Here is an 18060-nt window from a genome sequence, read left to right as displayed (position 1 = left end):
TATCTGGTATACTGAAATCAAGGTTATATACACAAACAACAGGGACTGTTCAGCTATTGTACTGTTACCTTCTCCAATTTCCAGATAAATTCTAACAAGAAAGCGTGAGACCCCAATATTAATGAATAAATATAGAATCTCTACAAAATTAAATAAAATAAATAAAAGAATCTCTACATCTATGTCCTTTTTCATTCTAATTACTTTTATTATTTATTATTAAAGCTAGTAACTGATTTCTTCAGAGGACAGATACTGGAGTACTTGTCACTAGTTCAAGGTAAATGTATGTTTTAAAGTTTGTTAAATAAAAAAAGTATAAATCAATCATTTCCTAATCACAACAGAATATTCTTGATGAAGGGTCCACCATCTGGTACATGACCTTGACTTTCATTAGTAACTTTTAGTTATACATCCAGTCATGGTCATTTGTGGCCCAGTAGATCTTTAACCACTTATAGGGGGTGAAGTCTGAAGCAGTGGTAGAGTTTTAGATACAGTAGGAGCAAGCAAACAAGTAGTGGCAACAATGAAAGGACCCCATTTGAGTTCCATGCTTACTAAGGAAATTAAACTGTAAGTTTCAAAACACATTTGAGTACTATTATTTACAGAATTGTTGCTGACCTACAGTCTTAAAAAGGAATATTCCAATGTAGTTTTGAATAATTAGAATGAAATGGGACAGTTGATAAGTAAGCATGTTGTAAGGCCCTCTGCACAAATCAACTGGATATTAAATTTCATCACTTGTGTGAAGGCCATACTATCTTAAACTCATTGGGAATGTGTATTGTAAACAAATTCCTTGGTGGGGTACACATCTAGCACCATGACAGTGAGGTTGCCTTTTTTAAACTATACACAACAATTCAGGAATATTTGTCTACCTTTGTAAAAGTACTGTCTGCCTTAATTTAAAAAATAGCTCCTTTGGAAAAAAACAGAGCAGATTTTCACAGGTTTTGCTGTGGGGCAATGACAACTGAGGTTAGAACAGAAACACTGTTGGAAGATTTCATTTTTTAATTTAGTCCCTGAAATCTTTTTCTTGCAGCAAAATAAAAAAAAACATTTTTTTAATTTTAATAATAATAATAATAATAATAATAATAATAAATGTTAGAACAGCAGCCCCATCAGAAAAAGTGTATTTACATATTTATAAATGAACAGAATGACAGCAACTTAGAATAAAAAAAGCCCCAACACTGCACATCGGTTAAGAATATTTAAAGTTCATCACAGAGGTGTTTTAGATCTTAAAAGATCACTTTTTATTTAATAAACAGTTGTAAACTACTCTTTTGGTATCTTGTATACTGTAGTTCTGCCTCTCATATTGTACAGTATATAAAAACATAACAACTTGAGGATATACTTGTCTGATCTTCCTTAAATCTGTTGTCCTATTCAAATTCTTGAACAGATTACTTGACATGAATCACCGGGATCAGTACTAAGAAAAAACTGTAGTGAGTAGTTCATATGTATATATTGTATATATGTATGCAGGAAAACACTGAATTTATATAAGAAAAGTCTAACTTCTTAGCTGAGATTTCTAATGCTTAAAATAAGGCAGTGTAATTAGCCTAGTTGTAAGCCTTTAAATTCTATATTTTGGGATTGGTTTCAAACTGTATCCAGTAACTTCACAGCTTTATAAAAGGACTGCATGAAATAAGCTTGATGATAAAGTAAAAAAAAGGCTTCTTTCTCCTCGATTTTGAAGCAAATAACGAAGTATTACTAAACAGTAATTTCTTTACAATTCTAATTATGTGAATATTTGTATCACTCTCTGACAGAGCACACGGCTCCACTGTGTACCTCATTAAACACATTCAATCTGTTTTCATCTTTATAAGGTTAAAAAAGCACTGCTTTCACCATATTGGTTCTTTGTTTATCAGACCTAATGTCTTCAGCCAAAACCAACTGCAGTTCAGATTCTCTAGTTTCCAAGTGCAAGTAGCATGATACTGTATGTCTATACTGTACTACTGTAATTACTACAGTCAGCTCTCTGAAGTTTCTAAAGGTGATTATTTTTTTCAGTTGTCTAAGTCAATTAAGCTTTTATTTTATTGTTATTATTCATTAAATTGTCTGGTTCTCAATGTTACTAATCATTTTCAAAATCTTAAATAATAATTCAGAGAAGCTGGAAAAGTTTCTTGGCTTCTTTTTCATATTCCCTTAAGGAACTGCCAAGTCCATGTATTGTATTCTTAAAAAAGATATGTTCCTTGAACAGACTGCATACTTATGTCAACACTTTAACTCTGAGGTCCTACACCCATAATTACTTCAGAAGCAACACTTAAAGTAACTGAAAAATGGCATACAGAAGAAGAGAAGTTTCAGTCCTTTCCCGCATCTTAATGTCAATTTCAATATGTGAAATGTGTAAACCAGATATCAAATATGGCTGAAATATTTTTTAAATCCTACATTAAGGATATATCTGACATTCCAGGGCACTGAGTTCAATGGAATAATACTAAAATCATTGAGATTACAACTGAATTGGATTATTGTATTAGCCAACCTCTTCTTAGGGTTGTCTTTTGTTAGTCTACATTCACTGGCTATTACATTTTCATTTTGAACATCTAAGGCAATAGAGAAATAGTAGGTTTTTTTTTTTCATTGTAGTTGCACACAACACCCTCTAGCTAAACTAACCTTGACAGACTCTTAAATAAGATGCCCTCCAGTGTCAACAATACATTTCAATATGTGGGAGGCCTGTACTTCTTTTTCACAGTTTACATAATTTTGTGTGCACATTGAAAATAATTTAATACATTACTCACTAAGTGGGGTATGCCCTGTGACATGTCTCTGGCTTTGTTTCTCTCAGAAGCACTCCGGTATGTTTACATTCCCATCAAATACAGGCAGTATGCTACCAACAAATATAACTAAAGAAACCACCAAAGTAGATTACATTATGACATTTACACTGGAAATAATATAAACAATCTGTATTTTGGGGGGCCATGCATACAAACAGTTGTAGGGGCAATTAAACACAAAAGTGTTTATAAGATCTATTATTTACCATCATACTATACACATTTTCAGGATTCACAAAGAATTATTGATTACCCTTTCATAGTCTAATTGAATTGTCTTCCCTTTCTAAAATATTGGAGGAAAGTACTGTACTTGGAGAGTGTTATTTTTTAAAAATGCATAAAAAGCTGAGTTTGTTCACAAGCCCACAGTCTCTAATTGACCTCTCTGACTCTTTGGAAAATGTAACACTTTTAGATTGTACTTATTTCAGGTTATCTCAGAAGATTAAGATGGCTATAGTTGTCCATCATCTGATGCTCTGAGGAAAAAATCTGGGTCATGATTACCCAGCTTTTTAGGCTTTTATCTATTTATTGCTTATCCGAGCATGGTGCTGTAATAGGGCTTGTCCTGTTTAGTTATACTATCACCACACTATCTTTGCTACTTCAGCTTTATATCTATTTAGTTTATATGGAGTTATTTCTAGCACTGGTCAAATGTTTTAAATTATGATGGTGTAATTTATGTATTTTCTGTCTTTTGTAAAAATATGATCTGAAAAATGTGGATTCTAAAATTTAAGGTAGTACATCACTGACCGACATAATTGAATATTAGAGATTAATTTAAAATCTCTGGAACTTCATCTTCACAAAAAAATATTACACATACATTCTTATACTTTTATGCACTTTTTAGATTGAATATAAATGTTAAAAACCTACACATATTAAAAGGCATCTTTTAAAAAAATATATAAACATTTTTCCATTATATATAATATTTTAAGACATTTTAAAGATTTTTAAAGGGGGGCTGCAGTCCCAATTTATTAATAATTCCTTCCACTTTTCTGGACACTCCACTCAAAGTACTTTACATGTAATGGCAACTCCCCTCCACCATTACTAAAATGTACCTGGATGATGCCCCCACACATCATCACACAACAGCTATCAGTTGGGAAGAGAAGAGGGTGATGAAGCCAGTCCATACATGGGGATTATTAGGAGGCCATGATACGTCAAGGCCAACAGGAAATTTGGCCAGGATTCCTAGGTATCACCCCATTCTTTTCGAGAAATGCCCTAGGATTTTTAATAACCACAGAGAGTCAGGACCTTGGTTTTTCTCATCCGGAGGACTGTGTCTTTTTACGTTATAGTGTGCTTGTTAGGACTCACACAGACCACTGGGTGAGCAACCTGGCTCCACTAAAACCATTTCCAACAGCAACCTTAGTTTTTCCCAGGAGGTCTCCTATCTGCTTAGCTTCAGTGGGCCGCCAGTTGTGAGTTGCAGGGTGATACAGCTGCTGGCTATAATTTCTCAGACCGTTTATTAAATCAAAATAATTAATTGACAGTATTGCAAAATTGTGCAAATTTCAAATTAAGTGAAAAAATGAACGTTTGTGAATTTTGAAAATACTGTATGGTTGCCATGTTAACATAGGCAGATGAGAAACCACTGGTCTCACCTCGGGCGAGAGCAAGAGGCTGCACAAATTGTGACGTGAACATGAAAGACCCTTCCTGCTCACTTGTCGCTGTAAGCAAATGAGAGAAATGGTCTCCTCACAACATTATTTTTGTCTTTTTGAACTTACATACAGTACCTGTATATAATGCATTTGAAACGATGCCGCACTGTGAGCTTTTTACTGTTAGAACATAGTAGTTGCACACAAATCAGAGGTTTGGATCAGAAGAATGTCAAACTGGTTCCTTTTCCAAGGGATACTCAACTAAGATCAAGAAATGCGTAATAAACATAGGCCCTGATGTTGGCCCCACAGACAAGTATCTCGCCAAGATTCAGTGTGATGTATGATCAAACAAGTACAAGATGTACAGCAGACATTTCAACCCAGAAATGTTCAAATGTGATCTCCATGATGAGTTAACAAGTAAGTAGTATTTGTCAGCAAACCTGTTGATATGTCGAATTAAATTCAATTGCTCTCATTCAAATCAGCTGTTCAGGTGACATCACAGGCTATGGCGCAGCAGATCCTCCAAAAATGTAACGTGAAAATGTATTTTTTTTTCTTTTAGGTGTGATTTACCAGAGCATAACAACCAATGTAAATAATAGAACAATTTTGTTTATTTTCACTTTTTTATTTAAAAAAAATAAATATGAGTGTATTTTAAATGGTTGGCAGGTTGCTCTTTTTTGCAATACTTAGATAAAGTATCTAAAAACAAACAATGCCTTGTATGTGTAGTTTTCATGAAAATATATACAATTTAAAAATTTGCTTGGTCCAAAGCACATTTACAATATAATAGGGCTGGTTCAGTGCCTCGTTCTGAGTCACAGACAATGACGGCAAAATGGTGCTACTGTATGCATCTTTTGAAACTTCATCTCTTTTGTGATGGAAATTGGAGGCTATACTGTACATGTTACCGTGTACTTGGTACTTTGAGTTGGGTTTGAAATGCACTCATCGTTGCCGATTCATTATACTGTATCTCGGAAATGTAAAAATTGCATTGTCAGAACATATGTTTATCTATACATGCAATTAAATTCCTACTTCAAAGATTTTCCTCTTTGTTTCTGCATTCCTGTTGACTTATGTTCATAAAGTTTATCTGACATGTCACTCTGACATGGTCTCCCAGAAAATAATGTTGTCTCTATCAATGAATGTGTAGATTTGTAGATTTCCTATCAGACGTGACATTGAATATCATGTCTATTCATTCAAGACATGTTTCCAATCAATATGCAAACATTTAATGAATGTTAATTCATAATTCCAAATAACCAAGGATTTAGTGTGGGTGAAACCACCCTTATCAAAATATTATATAACTTTAAAAATTCTAATAAAAGTAAATATGAATTTAGGACACAAGCACAAATAAAATGCAACTTTATTATATGTTGTGTGTGAAAATAAAATACATTGAAAAACTGAGAAATGTTGACTTTTTTAAGTAAAAACAGAAACTTAAAAAAACAAGTTTCTATATTTTATTTGACTTTATGGGTCTTCATGACACCACACTGTCATTGAATTTTGTTGTATGGTTGGACCTCTAGTGTTTGGAAAGAGAAGATACAGAATTATGTTAAGTTTATATAATAACATAATCATCACATGAGAATAATAATTTGTATTTAATATTTGCAATAACAATACAGTGCTTATAAAACCAATGATTTGTGTCCATTAAGATTATTACACAGCACTGAGTTAAACATGTTAGTGAAGACAGCTTTTTTCTATTTGACATAATTGTTTTGAATATATGCATTTCACAATCACTTTGTGTAAGTATAACTGTGTTTTAAAATGAAAAAAATAACAAATAATTTTACATTTAAAAGAATATTGAGAGAAAAAATCATTCATTTTTGCTTATTGATCAGAAGCTAAATGAATCTTTGATACCTGGAGTGTTGCCCTATTTTCTTGATAACAGAAAGGACAATATTGGTCACATTGTCCAAAATGTAATCTTTCAGAAACAGAAGGAACAGCCTGCTGGGATGGACAGATGGACTTATTCCTGCCTGAGTACCTTTTTTATGAAGATTGTTTACTTTCAAAAACAATATTTTTCTCCGGATTTTCATGCTGAGATGTATCATTGCAAAGGTCTGATTAGTGCCTGCTGATTTTAGACAAACAGGCCAAACAGGCCAACAGGAAGCTGAGCAGGCCAAAAAATAAATCAGAGCTGCAGTGGGCCAATGTGTTCACGCACCTCAATGTTTTATAACTATCCATCCATTTTTTAACTGCTTTGTCCAATACAGGATTGCAGTCGAATTGGAACCTATCCACTCAAGTAATGGTCACAAGGCAGTGTCCATTACAGGATGAGATGCCAGTCTATTGCTGGGCACACACAACAGGGCCAATTTTAACCTACCAGTATGTCTTTGCGCTGTTGGAAAAAAACAGAGCACCAGGAGAAAACTCACAGAAACACTGGGAGAATATACAAACTCCAAGCAGGTAGCACACCAGGTCCGGAATTGAACCCAGGATGCCAACACTGTAAGGCAGCAATGCTAATTCCTGTGGCCATTTTATAACCACTAAGCACTATTTTATTAATACTCTTCCTTCTAGTGGTAATTGAACAGCTATATACCAGTCGTAACCACGCTATTTAACAAATATGGAAAATGGTCAATGATGGTTAATCCCTAAAGAAAGCATTTGCAAGAGATTAAACATGGTAAACGTGTAAAGATATACTGTATCTTTACCATTTTTCTTTTATATATAGACTACAGGGGTGGCCAAGATGTTCTGACTTTTTGTCATGAGACATATACAATAAACCTGTTATTTCTTGAACAAACAGATTGGCATAATACAATTTTGTGAGTTTTATACACATACTGTATAAATTTTCACAAGAGTTCATCCCCATTCAAAAATGATCAAGGTAAAATCAACTTTCTTTCCTTTATCTCTTTATGTGGTATCAACACTTTAACTACAAGGTTCCCACTGTGGCCACAAATAACTGCTGTCACTTGTTTTGTGGAAACTCCTGGTGCATTTTTGGTTCAGGAGGAGCAGTGTGTCTGCTCATTTTCATTACAGCTCAGCAATTGTACATTTTGTACAGTTCAGGCTGTACAAACTAAACTAACTAAACAGAACCAATTTAGAAACCTCAGGTCCTGATGTTTAAAAGAAACTTTAATAAACAAACAAGCACATAGACAGGAACTCCCAGGACCAGGATTAGACACCCTAACACTGCACAGAGGCTACAATTTAATATTTTGCTGAATACAGAAAATTGTTCTCAATGGTTATTTAAAAGAAAGCGCTGAAAACCTATGTCATTTGTGTGGTCTAGTTTATGAATAAAGAGTTAGACAATATTAATTTGTAGTTGACAGGACAGCTAATAGGAAACTAAATAGAAATAAAAGTTGTAGCATGCTACATACTTTTCATTAGAAGTACTTTGAACTCAATGAGATTATGTGTTCCCACTAACAGATAGGAAAGCAACAAAAACAGAATGTTGAGACCTCTGCTGGACAATAGCATGGTTGCACATAAGTGGAACATCGAATGCAAAATGATGACTACAGCAGTGTTCATGTGACTGGATTCTTTTATTATTCTGTTGGGAATCTGGGTTTGATTTCCTTGTGAAGTGCTCCTTTGTCAAAATTGAATAAATTAAATGCCCTTAATTAAAAGATATATATATATATTTTTAACTGGATAGGGGGCAGAATAGAGGAAATTCAACAAACATTTGTATTGTTCCCACACGATAAGTGAGGAAACACTAAACCTTTTGTTATTTATATTTATCTGCTCAAAAAAAGAAATACTTTGTTCAATATTCTTAAACTAGCAGCAGTGTGATTTAACCTGGTCAAATATGCAGTATAACAATAAATCACAGGCATTTAATTTTGTGAATCTCTTTGTATGCCAAACATCAAAACAAAGCTGTCTTTCAGAGGAACAGATGGTAAATCTGTGCATTCACACAGCCTTCTTCATGCTAATAAGCCTTTTAAAGCACTTCAAAAGTGTAAAGGTGTGGCCCAGTGTTTGTTTCCCACAAATTTCCACATTGCTTTAGAAATGTCATTTTTTACACAATAAAAACATGTACTGTATTCCTCTAATTTCAAAGGATACTGTACAATCTGTGTTGAATTAACCAGGCAAGAGATTTAGATTTTTCCCTTATATTAATTTTGTACTTTTACAGAGTTTACTCCTTAGGCTGAAAAGTCTAAGGAGACTTAGACTACTAAGTAGACTTCTTAATACTGCAATTAGAGGAAATTGGGGAAAACATATGAAAGCAACAGCATTTAGAACAACATACTGTATCACTCACAATGCTGAGGGGTGTTTTTAGATCATCCCAAAATGTAAAGGAATACAATTACACCCAGTAAGCATATCCACAAACAAGAATAAAACTTTACAAAGAGATAAAAGGAAAAACAAATGTGGTGTAAAATAAAAGCTTTGCAAGACAAATGGTGTTCCACTTTTGTGACCAGTACATTAGTGTTGTTTTTGAATAGTGTTCTGCTCTTGCAGAACATACATTTGTTTTATTAATTTTTAACAAGCAGAGTGTACTTTTTACTGCTTTTAAAATTAATAAAAAGGTCAGTTAAAAGTCAGATGCATTATAGCTTACCTTCTTCATCAGAAGAACTCCCATCCTATAATAAGGATAATAACCACACAGTTTTCAAAATAAACAAAAACAAAATCTGTGGTGCCTGCAGCGAGGCCATGAAAACCACATAAAAGCAGTTAATTGCAAGACAGCTAAATTTGTATTGAGCTCTACAAGCCCCAAGATTTGTGGAGAAAAGCACGTAACCCATAAATGCAGTCTATGAATGTGAAAATAGCACAAATGCACTCTGTCACGTTGTCCCCACAGCATTACAGAACATTAAAAAAAATACTAAACACATTTCACAGAGCGAGAAGATGTCTGAAAAGTGCTATGAGACACCTGTCCATTGCTTTATGGAGCATAATAATGATTTATTATTTTATCTGGCCTACTAGAAACTCAAATATTGTCTCCAAAAATGCATCGTGCTTAGGCCCAGCCTGAAAATTGGCCTGTATCCTAGGTAAAGTTGTTTTCCAAAACAAACATGAAACTCCACAACTCTTTTGTGTAGTTTTGGGATTAGTCAGGAAGTGCTCTCTTATCTACAAGCAAAATATGGAATCTTGGCAGTTAGCTTCACTTTTAAGCTGTTACTTCTTGAGAACATTGTTAATGTCATGTAGCCAGACTTTAAGGTAACAATCTTGATAACAATACCTTTGGTTTTTCATCCAGGATTTGCTGACGGATATCCTTGTGCTTTTCTAGAAGCTTCTCTTGTCTTTTACTTTGAGCATCTTCTAGCTACAGGGAGTGTGAAGAAAAACAGCAGTGCTGCTTAACAGCGTCAAATGCAATTTAATCTCATACAATTTCACATTACAAACTAATGATTCCAGAATTATTTGCAACACATGAGAAAATATTAAAATGTTCACCTTCAGTTGTTTGAATAAATACAATTTTAAAACATAATATGTTTGAAACATAAACACTTCAAATGTATACAGATACAGCCATTCGAAATACACATTACAACCCCGTACCGAGCAGAATTATCTACATTTCACCGAGTTGTACAGCAGTACGTGATTGGCTGGCCAAAATGACCGACAGGGGCACCTGTGGTGCATTGGTTGTTAGTGAAACGATTTAATCATTTAATCCCTTTACTGTGCATGTTTTAATCCACATAATATTGAATATGTACATGGAATTTTACAACTAAAGGGAAATTTTAGTAGCCGAGCATAAAAAGAAGAGGAGCATAACGCGTCTGAAGGTCATAAATGATATTAATTTAGGAACATAAACATATTCTGTAAACTGTATATGGCTGGTATTGGTAGTTTAAATAAAAAATACACACCAGTATTCCTTTCTTCCTAAACATTTTAAGCATCAAAGTCTTTCATTTGGTTACATACTGTGGTTATTTTTGGAAAAGTTTTTATGTGCTCCTTCTGCCTATCTTAAGTTTATATACTTCATAAAAAGTTATGATGTTTTAACCTTTTCTATGAATAAAGTTTCAACGCATGAACACAGGAAAAAACGCATACTTTTTAGGATTTGAGTAATATGGAATATAATATGGAATCGCGTATCTAAAGAAATTGATAACGGTATTAATTTAAGGATCTAAATATATGTATTTATATAGCTGGTGGTATTACTGTAATCCACTTTCTTTGTAGACACGTTTTATTTTTAATTTGGCTCATTCATGTATGATGAATTGTGAGAGAGCGTTTTCTGGTGACAGCTCAAATGCTGTACATGAGAAGTTAATATTTATTAGCTCCACCTGGTGGTTTTACAAGGTGCTTCCGGATAATATTATCATATTTTAATTTGCATGCGGTAAAATGCGGTAAGATGCGCCATGCCTACCGCGTTTTAACGCAGCGTACTTCGCGCAATTTGAATGGCTGAATCTGTACATTGTATTCATATAGTTTAGATTACAGAAGACTTAGGACATTTATGGTTCATGCAACAGTTCATACACTACTTATTCATTTCAATATGTTCCTTCAGACAGTATGTAGTCCAAATGTGTTGTTGAGCTCACGGTTTCAAACAGTAAGACAAAAATCAAACACTCACCCGTTTAATGTATTGTACCACTTCATTAACATAAGATCTGTTAATTTCTAACTTCTCCCTGGAAGGCACAGAGTTCATGGTCAAAGTGATTCTTCAAAACAACAATTTAAAATCTTAAGGCTTAATTCTTTAAATTCTTAATTTAAACTTCATTGGGTTATATGATTTTAATATTTTGAAAGGAGTTTATTTTTATATACCATTTTCAGGGTTAAGTCAAAATAAAACAAAACAAAACAAAATATTAACAAAACATTAAATTTACATTGTTTAATAATTATCATTATCTATAGGACTTCATATACCTACAATATCCACAAAATGCAACATTTAATTCTTGTTTTTGTAGAAAAATATTGGAAAGCAATTTGAAAAATAGAAAAGTGCATGGATGAATGTAAATAATGGAGAAACGTATTATTGTATATGTCTGTTACTGTTACAGCATAGGCTATGCTGTTATCAGGAACTTTCTCTCAATTTATAAAACAGATCTATGACAATCTTTCAAATATTATCATCACAATTGCACTACAGCACCACCTAGTGGAGACTATTTTAGTTTCTAACTGGAAAACAGGAAACTAACAGGAAAAGTCAGATCATGTTAGTAGAAGTGACAAGTTGTTATGAATTTATACAGCAGATACTACATTACATCATATTACATCCAGTTTCTATTATTTTCTCATACCTTCCCATACATAACATTTTTACAAAACCCCCTGACTTCTCCTAAATATTTTTTCTTGAATCAATAAGTACACTTACATGTAATTTGTATTTCCTTATACTGTTGAGTTTTCTAACAATGAAGATACATGTATATACAGTTGTATTATACAGTATATTGTATTCACAGTAATTAACAGTCATGCACTACAAAAACTGGTATGTTCCTTTTCATCTGCGGAATGTCAAGGCTGCTTTTTTCAGGAATTGAAACCAGACACTCATAGATAAAGGTGTCATGTTGTGCCTTTGATCAGTCAGTGGGATTAAAGAACATGTCCTTAAAGCTCAAGGTCATCATGGCAGTAACATTCTAATGAAGGAACAGTTTCTCAAAGCACTGTGCATGTTATAGCTCAGGCGGCACAAAATAACTTAGAAGTGAATTCAACGAGTACATTGAGGAGTCCTATGTATTCTGATAATAACAAACCATATTTTTAATAAATAAAATGCACAGAAATACATTTTGCAGGAGTTAATCTTACTGTATTTAAAATAAGTATAACATGATGCATTTCCTAACAATAAGTTGTTTAAATTCCTGTTGTAGACCAGTACACTTAAAGTATTTATGTAGACAAGAATTTATGTCCCATTCAATTTCACATTCTCTATCTATATCACCCATTTACTACAGAACCAAAATAATTTCCTTTTCCATATGTGGACTAATAAGACAAACGAGGGGAGGCCATTCAGCCCTTATTGCCCATTTGGTAGTCAGTAGCTTATTGATCTCTGGATCTCATCCAGCTGTTGTTACATCACGGTCACCTGCAGAACAGTGCCGTGGGTTTTTGGCTTCTCCGTGTATTTCCAAACTGAACTGTGGAAGGAGATGCACAGGTGGCAGGCTTGTTGTGAAAGGCTGCTCAGGGAATCAGGCAGTAAGGCTGACAGGAACAGGGCTTGGCGAAGGTTCAAATAGATGTGGTCGAACACAGAGCTGTCGAAAGCTCACTGTCAGAGCACTGGTAAAGCTGTGAATCAAGCCTTTAGGAATAAACTGAACTGAACTATTTAAGTTTTGAACAGATACCTTGTACAAGTACTCATAATTGTAAATGACATTGATAAATAAATGCAGTGACAATGACACTATGTGGAAGTGTATCTATAACCAAGAACAGGAGGCACTATTTATTCAAAGGGTTACAGGAAAATGGAACAAACTTCCCAGCCATGTGGCTGAAGCTACCGTATGTACAGTATCTTGTTGCTCGTCTCTGTACTGACTCCAGAGAAATATCATTTTTGTCATGTGGTGACCACAATTGTACATGATATTCTAAATGAGGCCTACTACATTATAGAATTTTAACATCTCTTGATTTGAATTCTACACTTCTGATTATATTGCAGACTTTTTTTCTCTATTTTTCTCTATGAACATTGTCTGGAAGATGTAAACTATTTGTCAACTTAAGGATCCACGACTTTTTCAAACATATCCTCTTTTAATCTATTTTTTTTTCTCAATTTTGAATTTATAGTGTCTGTTTTACTACCTGCATACACAGTAAAACCATGTACTTGTCTACATTAAACATGACTGTGGCAGGCCATCAGCCACTGCGCCCTTAAGAAATCACGTCTGGAAGTGAGCTGGTGCTTTGATGAGCACTTATTTAGCAGCCTGTCTTACTCCTCTGACAGGGGCTGTGGTAGATCACTAAAAGCAAAAGGAAAATCAGTTTTCCCTATCTTAACATTGATGGCAGAGTTTCCCATCCTACTGCCAGTGCGATGTGTTTGTGAGTGTGTTCACCTGGCACATACTGGGGCGTGGCAGTGGAGTCTAGCTGGCACTGAGGTACAGGTTTGTGTGACATATGCGTTGTGTGCAGCTTCAGTGCCTAAGGCGCTGAAAGCCAATGAAGTTGATAACATATAATTGGAAGGAGTCCACTGTGTCCTTTGGGGATCTGGGAAAGAGACTGATGTCTGCAGAGGCTGGTGGCTGCATTTCATCTGTGATGTGGCAGGGCAGGAAAGTAGGGTCCTGTGGGCTCTGCAAACCCATGAGATTTTGTGGTGAAAGAAGACAGCAAGTTAAGGCAGCCACAGTCATCTTCAGGAGGGGAAACACTGTATGATCTAGGAGCCCGGAGGAGTTCTGTTCATGAGGGTATAATGAAAGCCAGGTTCCGGAGGCATTTCAATGCTGCCCCTGAAGTATCTGAAGATCAGAAAGCAGCAGCATGTTTGGAAGTACCTCAGCTCTATATGTGAAGAGTGGCAGAGAGGACTAGTTGCTGGTTCTCTGATGGCGAGTGGTGTGACTCCACTGCAGTGACAGAGAATCGGGGACTACACCCCAGACTGGGAGATTGTGTATTGTGTATGACTCTAGTATTTATTTATTTTAAAAGAAATACTGATGTGTCCATACCAAAAAAAAATTGCCTTTGTAAATAAAATTCCTTTATAAAAATATTACTAATAATCTACTCATGGCGTAATAGATACAAGATTTCACATTAGATACCAAGTAGTGACACCAGAGGAACCAGTTTAATACGTACTCTTCAGTTAAGTTTTTCTCTCTGGATTTGGCCTCATTGATCTTTTCCTGTCTTTTTTTGTCCATTTTCTTCTTCAGGTCTTTTTTCTCCCTGCAAGTAAAAACCAGGTATTTGAGCCATTTAAATGTGTCAAATAAATTAAATACATTTAATGGGCGTGTTTGTTCATATTAGCTCACATTTTCTTCCCATTGAGATAATCCTGACCATCTGTGTAATCAGATCATCTCTTATTTTAGGCAGCTGTTTTTTTCATATCTCATGAGACAATGATGGAAGCACTCAAAAATATACCTGTATATCACGATTTATATAAAAAGCCCACAAATAAAGTAAAATACTCCACCCATACTGTATTTTTGTTATGAAGTGGCTTCATCTGGAGTGAAAAACTATACATTCAGAAGATTAAAATCCTGTTAATGAAGACCAAAATCCTATTAGTTGCAGCACAAATAAGGGTTTGATTTATTTTGCTTAAAATACATTTTTCATGACATTGTCTCTTACTTTTTAAATCTTAAATATCCTATTAATTGTAACCTACAACCTCCAATTAAAAAAGGAAAGAACAAAATGAAACTCATTACTTTTCACAGATGTCTTTTAATTTCTTCAGCTGGTTGTTCTGACACTCCTCAGCCACTGCAGTCAGCTTCTCAACCAACTGTGAATGTGAAAAAATACAGACAATGTTAAAACTCATTGGTTGATTCTCTTCCTTGAATTGGCTTTTGGGCTGACTTGCTAATTTAAATATAAATATAAAGGGAAAGTCATTAACTGCAAGATGTGTTTGCTTGCTCTTTTACTTGAATGAGCCTTTACTTTAGTAAGTGAAAATGGCACACGAAAACAAGGCATTGTGCTGACAGATTCTTTATTCACATTATTCCCTGTTTTAAAATGTCAGATGTTTGTAGCTGCACAGTCAATCCTTTTGTGTATTAAGCGGAACATTCAGATCTGCAAATAATTTTGAATGAGATGTTAGGTAGGTTGCAAGGTGGCACAACGGTTAGAATTGCTGCCTTGCAGCGCTGGCGACCTGGTTTTAATTTCTGACCTTGGATGCTAACAGTGTGGAATTAGTATGTTCTCTCCTTGTTTGTGTGGGTTTCTACTGGGTGCTCTTGTTTTCAACACAGTCAAATAACATAACTGATAATTAAGTTGGCCCTGATGTGAAAGTGAGTGCGTCTGTGAGTGCCCTGCAATGGACTGATGTTTCATCCAGAATGTACCCAGACTTGCGCCCGTTGCTTGCCAGCTCCCCCACAATCCTGAATTGAAATATCCCCCAAAAAACCCCACTAGAACTCATGACAGTATTTAAAAATACAATACAACATTTTATACTTCCTAATAATAAAGAATAATTTATTAAAAAGAATGACATATGCAATATCTTAAGCAACATACCTATAATTCAATTTAAAATGCTTCAAAAGACACCTGAGAGTTTGCACCTAAAGGACTGATTACATACAGTAGAGCTAAGAGCTTGATGCAATGTACCATATGGCTTCATTATGCAGTTATCTGATACACATACGCAATAATTGAAGATCAGCACTATTCTGTGCCCCTGGTGTGTTGTCATTTTACTGAGCACTGCAGAAGCAATTTGCTGAAGTCAAGCATTACAAGCCCCAACAAGCAATGGGCACAAGGTGAGATTCAACAGTCAAAGTGCACATACTGAATGTCTGAGCAATACAAGCTCAATGATAAAATAAAAGCTTTTTGAAATTGTATATTATTCATTTGTAAATTATTATTTAATTCTTTAATAATAATTGTATTATTATTATATTATTGTATATTGTAAATATAAAGGAATACTAGAAGTATTTGTGTTACACTGACACACATTTCCCCCCCAAAACCACATTCTGAATGTCTGTGAACCTTGTGGTGTAGAACATACCTGTTTTATGTGTTCCCGTTTCTGATATTTCTCACTATAATACTGTTCCTGTCGGAGGTTGAGGAGCTGCTGCTGCTGCTGTTCCTTCAACTCTGTCAATTTCTGGCTGCTTTCCAGATCCAAAGCAGACAGTTCTTGTTCAATAGATGAAGGATTGTGATCAGGACTCGATGAAGTGCACCTAAAATGTAGACAAGAGATTAATTGAGCAGAATGTGAGCCATAAAGTCTTTGAATGATAGAAAATGAAAACTCTAATTGATATTCTGATATCATTTTTTCTGTTCATGCCACTTTTAATGGTACATTTTCTACAAATTGCTGGGCTAGAAAGTGGTAATTTAACAGTCTCCTGTGAAAACGGACTGTAACTGGGACCATTATATTGCTTAAAAACATATAAGACTGCCAGAGACAATGAAATTAACTTAACATGATACAAACCATGCAACACAAGTCATATGGCTCAGTGCTGTTTTCCAAAGCATAAAGCAGTCTGTGATCTTTGACACTAATGTCTTCATTTATATTCTCTGCCACAGCAAGGCTACTGCAGAGCACTGTGAGATTGGGTAATTTGATTCCTTTTGTACACGACAACCTATTTAGTGTACTGCAGTAGTGTACTGATATTACATTTGGAGTAAATCATTAAACACACAAGTAAAACAAAAAAATATATATATATATTTCTATGACATTTTGTTTATTAACAAGACATTAAATGTTAAAATAATGTAAAGACTGAGACTACTGTACATTCCCCACATCTGTGAATACAGCTTAATAAGCCTTTCACTGTTATTCTTTTATATGCAGATGCAGCCACCTAGAATTTATATAAAAATGTGTGCCAGTGGAAAGCACACTACACTAGTGCGCTTCTCGAAAAGAGTAGGGGTGTAACCCCGGTGTCCTGGCCAAATTTCCAATTGGCCCTTACCAATCATGGCCTCCTAATAATCCCCCTCTATGAATTGGCTAAATTACTCTGCTCTCCTCCCCACTGATAGCCGATGTGTGGTGAGCGTTCTGGCGCACTATGGCTGCCGTCGCATCATCCAGGTGGATGCTGCACATTGGTGGTGGTGGAGGGGAGTCCCCATTACCTGTAAAGTGCTTTGAGTGGAGTGTCCAGAAAAGCACTATATAAGTGTAAGCAATTATTATTATTATTATTATTATTATTATTATTATTATTACTACTACTACAGTATATACTACAGTTTTGTCCAGTATGCCACTTTCAGCTCTTCACTGCTCAAAACAGATCAATAGGTGTTGTGTTAGATGTTACTAAAACAGTAGCTTAATTTAATCTGCTTTTCCTTAGTCATTCAATCATATATTTTCAAGAAATAACATATTTTATGGTTACTTTGTGATTGCATTTGGAATTGTCACTGTGGTAGTGATGTTGAAAATGTATGTACAACTAAAAACAACAAATAATTTTGATTTGACATAGTACCTATTGGTCTTTCTGACACACTTGCTAAAAATTATTGAATTTCACTACACACCATTTTCTCAGAAGCCAAAAAATAAAATAAAAAACATTCATGGGCCATTAAATAAATGTACACTGTGCATTCAGGTCAGGTACAGTACCATAATGTATTGTGCTGTGCAA

At 34.7% G+C, this 18060-nt stretch overlaps 1 protein-coding gene across 3 annotated transcripts in view; it reads right to left on the bottom strand.

The window, feature by feature from the left end:
* The window catches only part of plcb1 (phospholipase C beta 1), a 385213-nt gene that overhangs the window by 41545 nt on the left and 325608 nt on the right, over window positions 1-18060 (bottom strand). The window contains exons 28-33 of one of the 3 annotated variants that reach the window (XM_069178666.1): window positions 16428-16608; window positions 15088-15164; window positions 14498-14587; window positions 11238-11295; window positions 9846-9932; window positions 9198-9222 (exon numbers count right to left, since the gene is read on the bottom strand). In XM_069178666.1, the coding sequence (XP_069034767.1) occupies window positions 9198-9222; window positions 9846-9932; window positions 11238-11295; window positions 14498-14587; window positions 15088-15164; window positions 16428-16608 (518 nt within the window). Of the gene's footprint in view, window positions 1-9197; window positions 9223-9845; window positions 9933-11237; window positions 11296-14497; window positions 14588-15087; window positions 15165-16427; window positions 16609-18060 lie in introns of those variants that run through there. The other 2 variants (XM_069178665.1, XM_069178667.1) reach the window with 2 other exon arrangements.

The sequence above is a fragment of the Lepisosteus oculatus genome, chromosome 2 (assembly GCF_040954835.1).
Source record: "Lepisosteus oculatus isolate fLepOcu1 chromosome 2, fLepOcu1.hap2, whole genome shotgun sequence".
Taxonomy (NCBI): Eukaryota; Metazoa; Chordata; class Actinopteri; order Semionotiformes; family Lepisosteidae; genus Lepisosteus; species Lepisosteus oculatus.
Note: the sequence above shows the minus strand (reverse complement) of the source record. Positions and strands in the feature narration are given on the sequence as shown.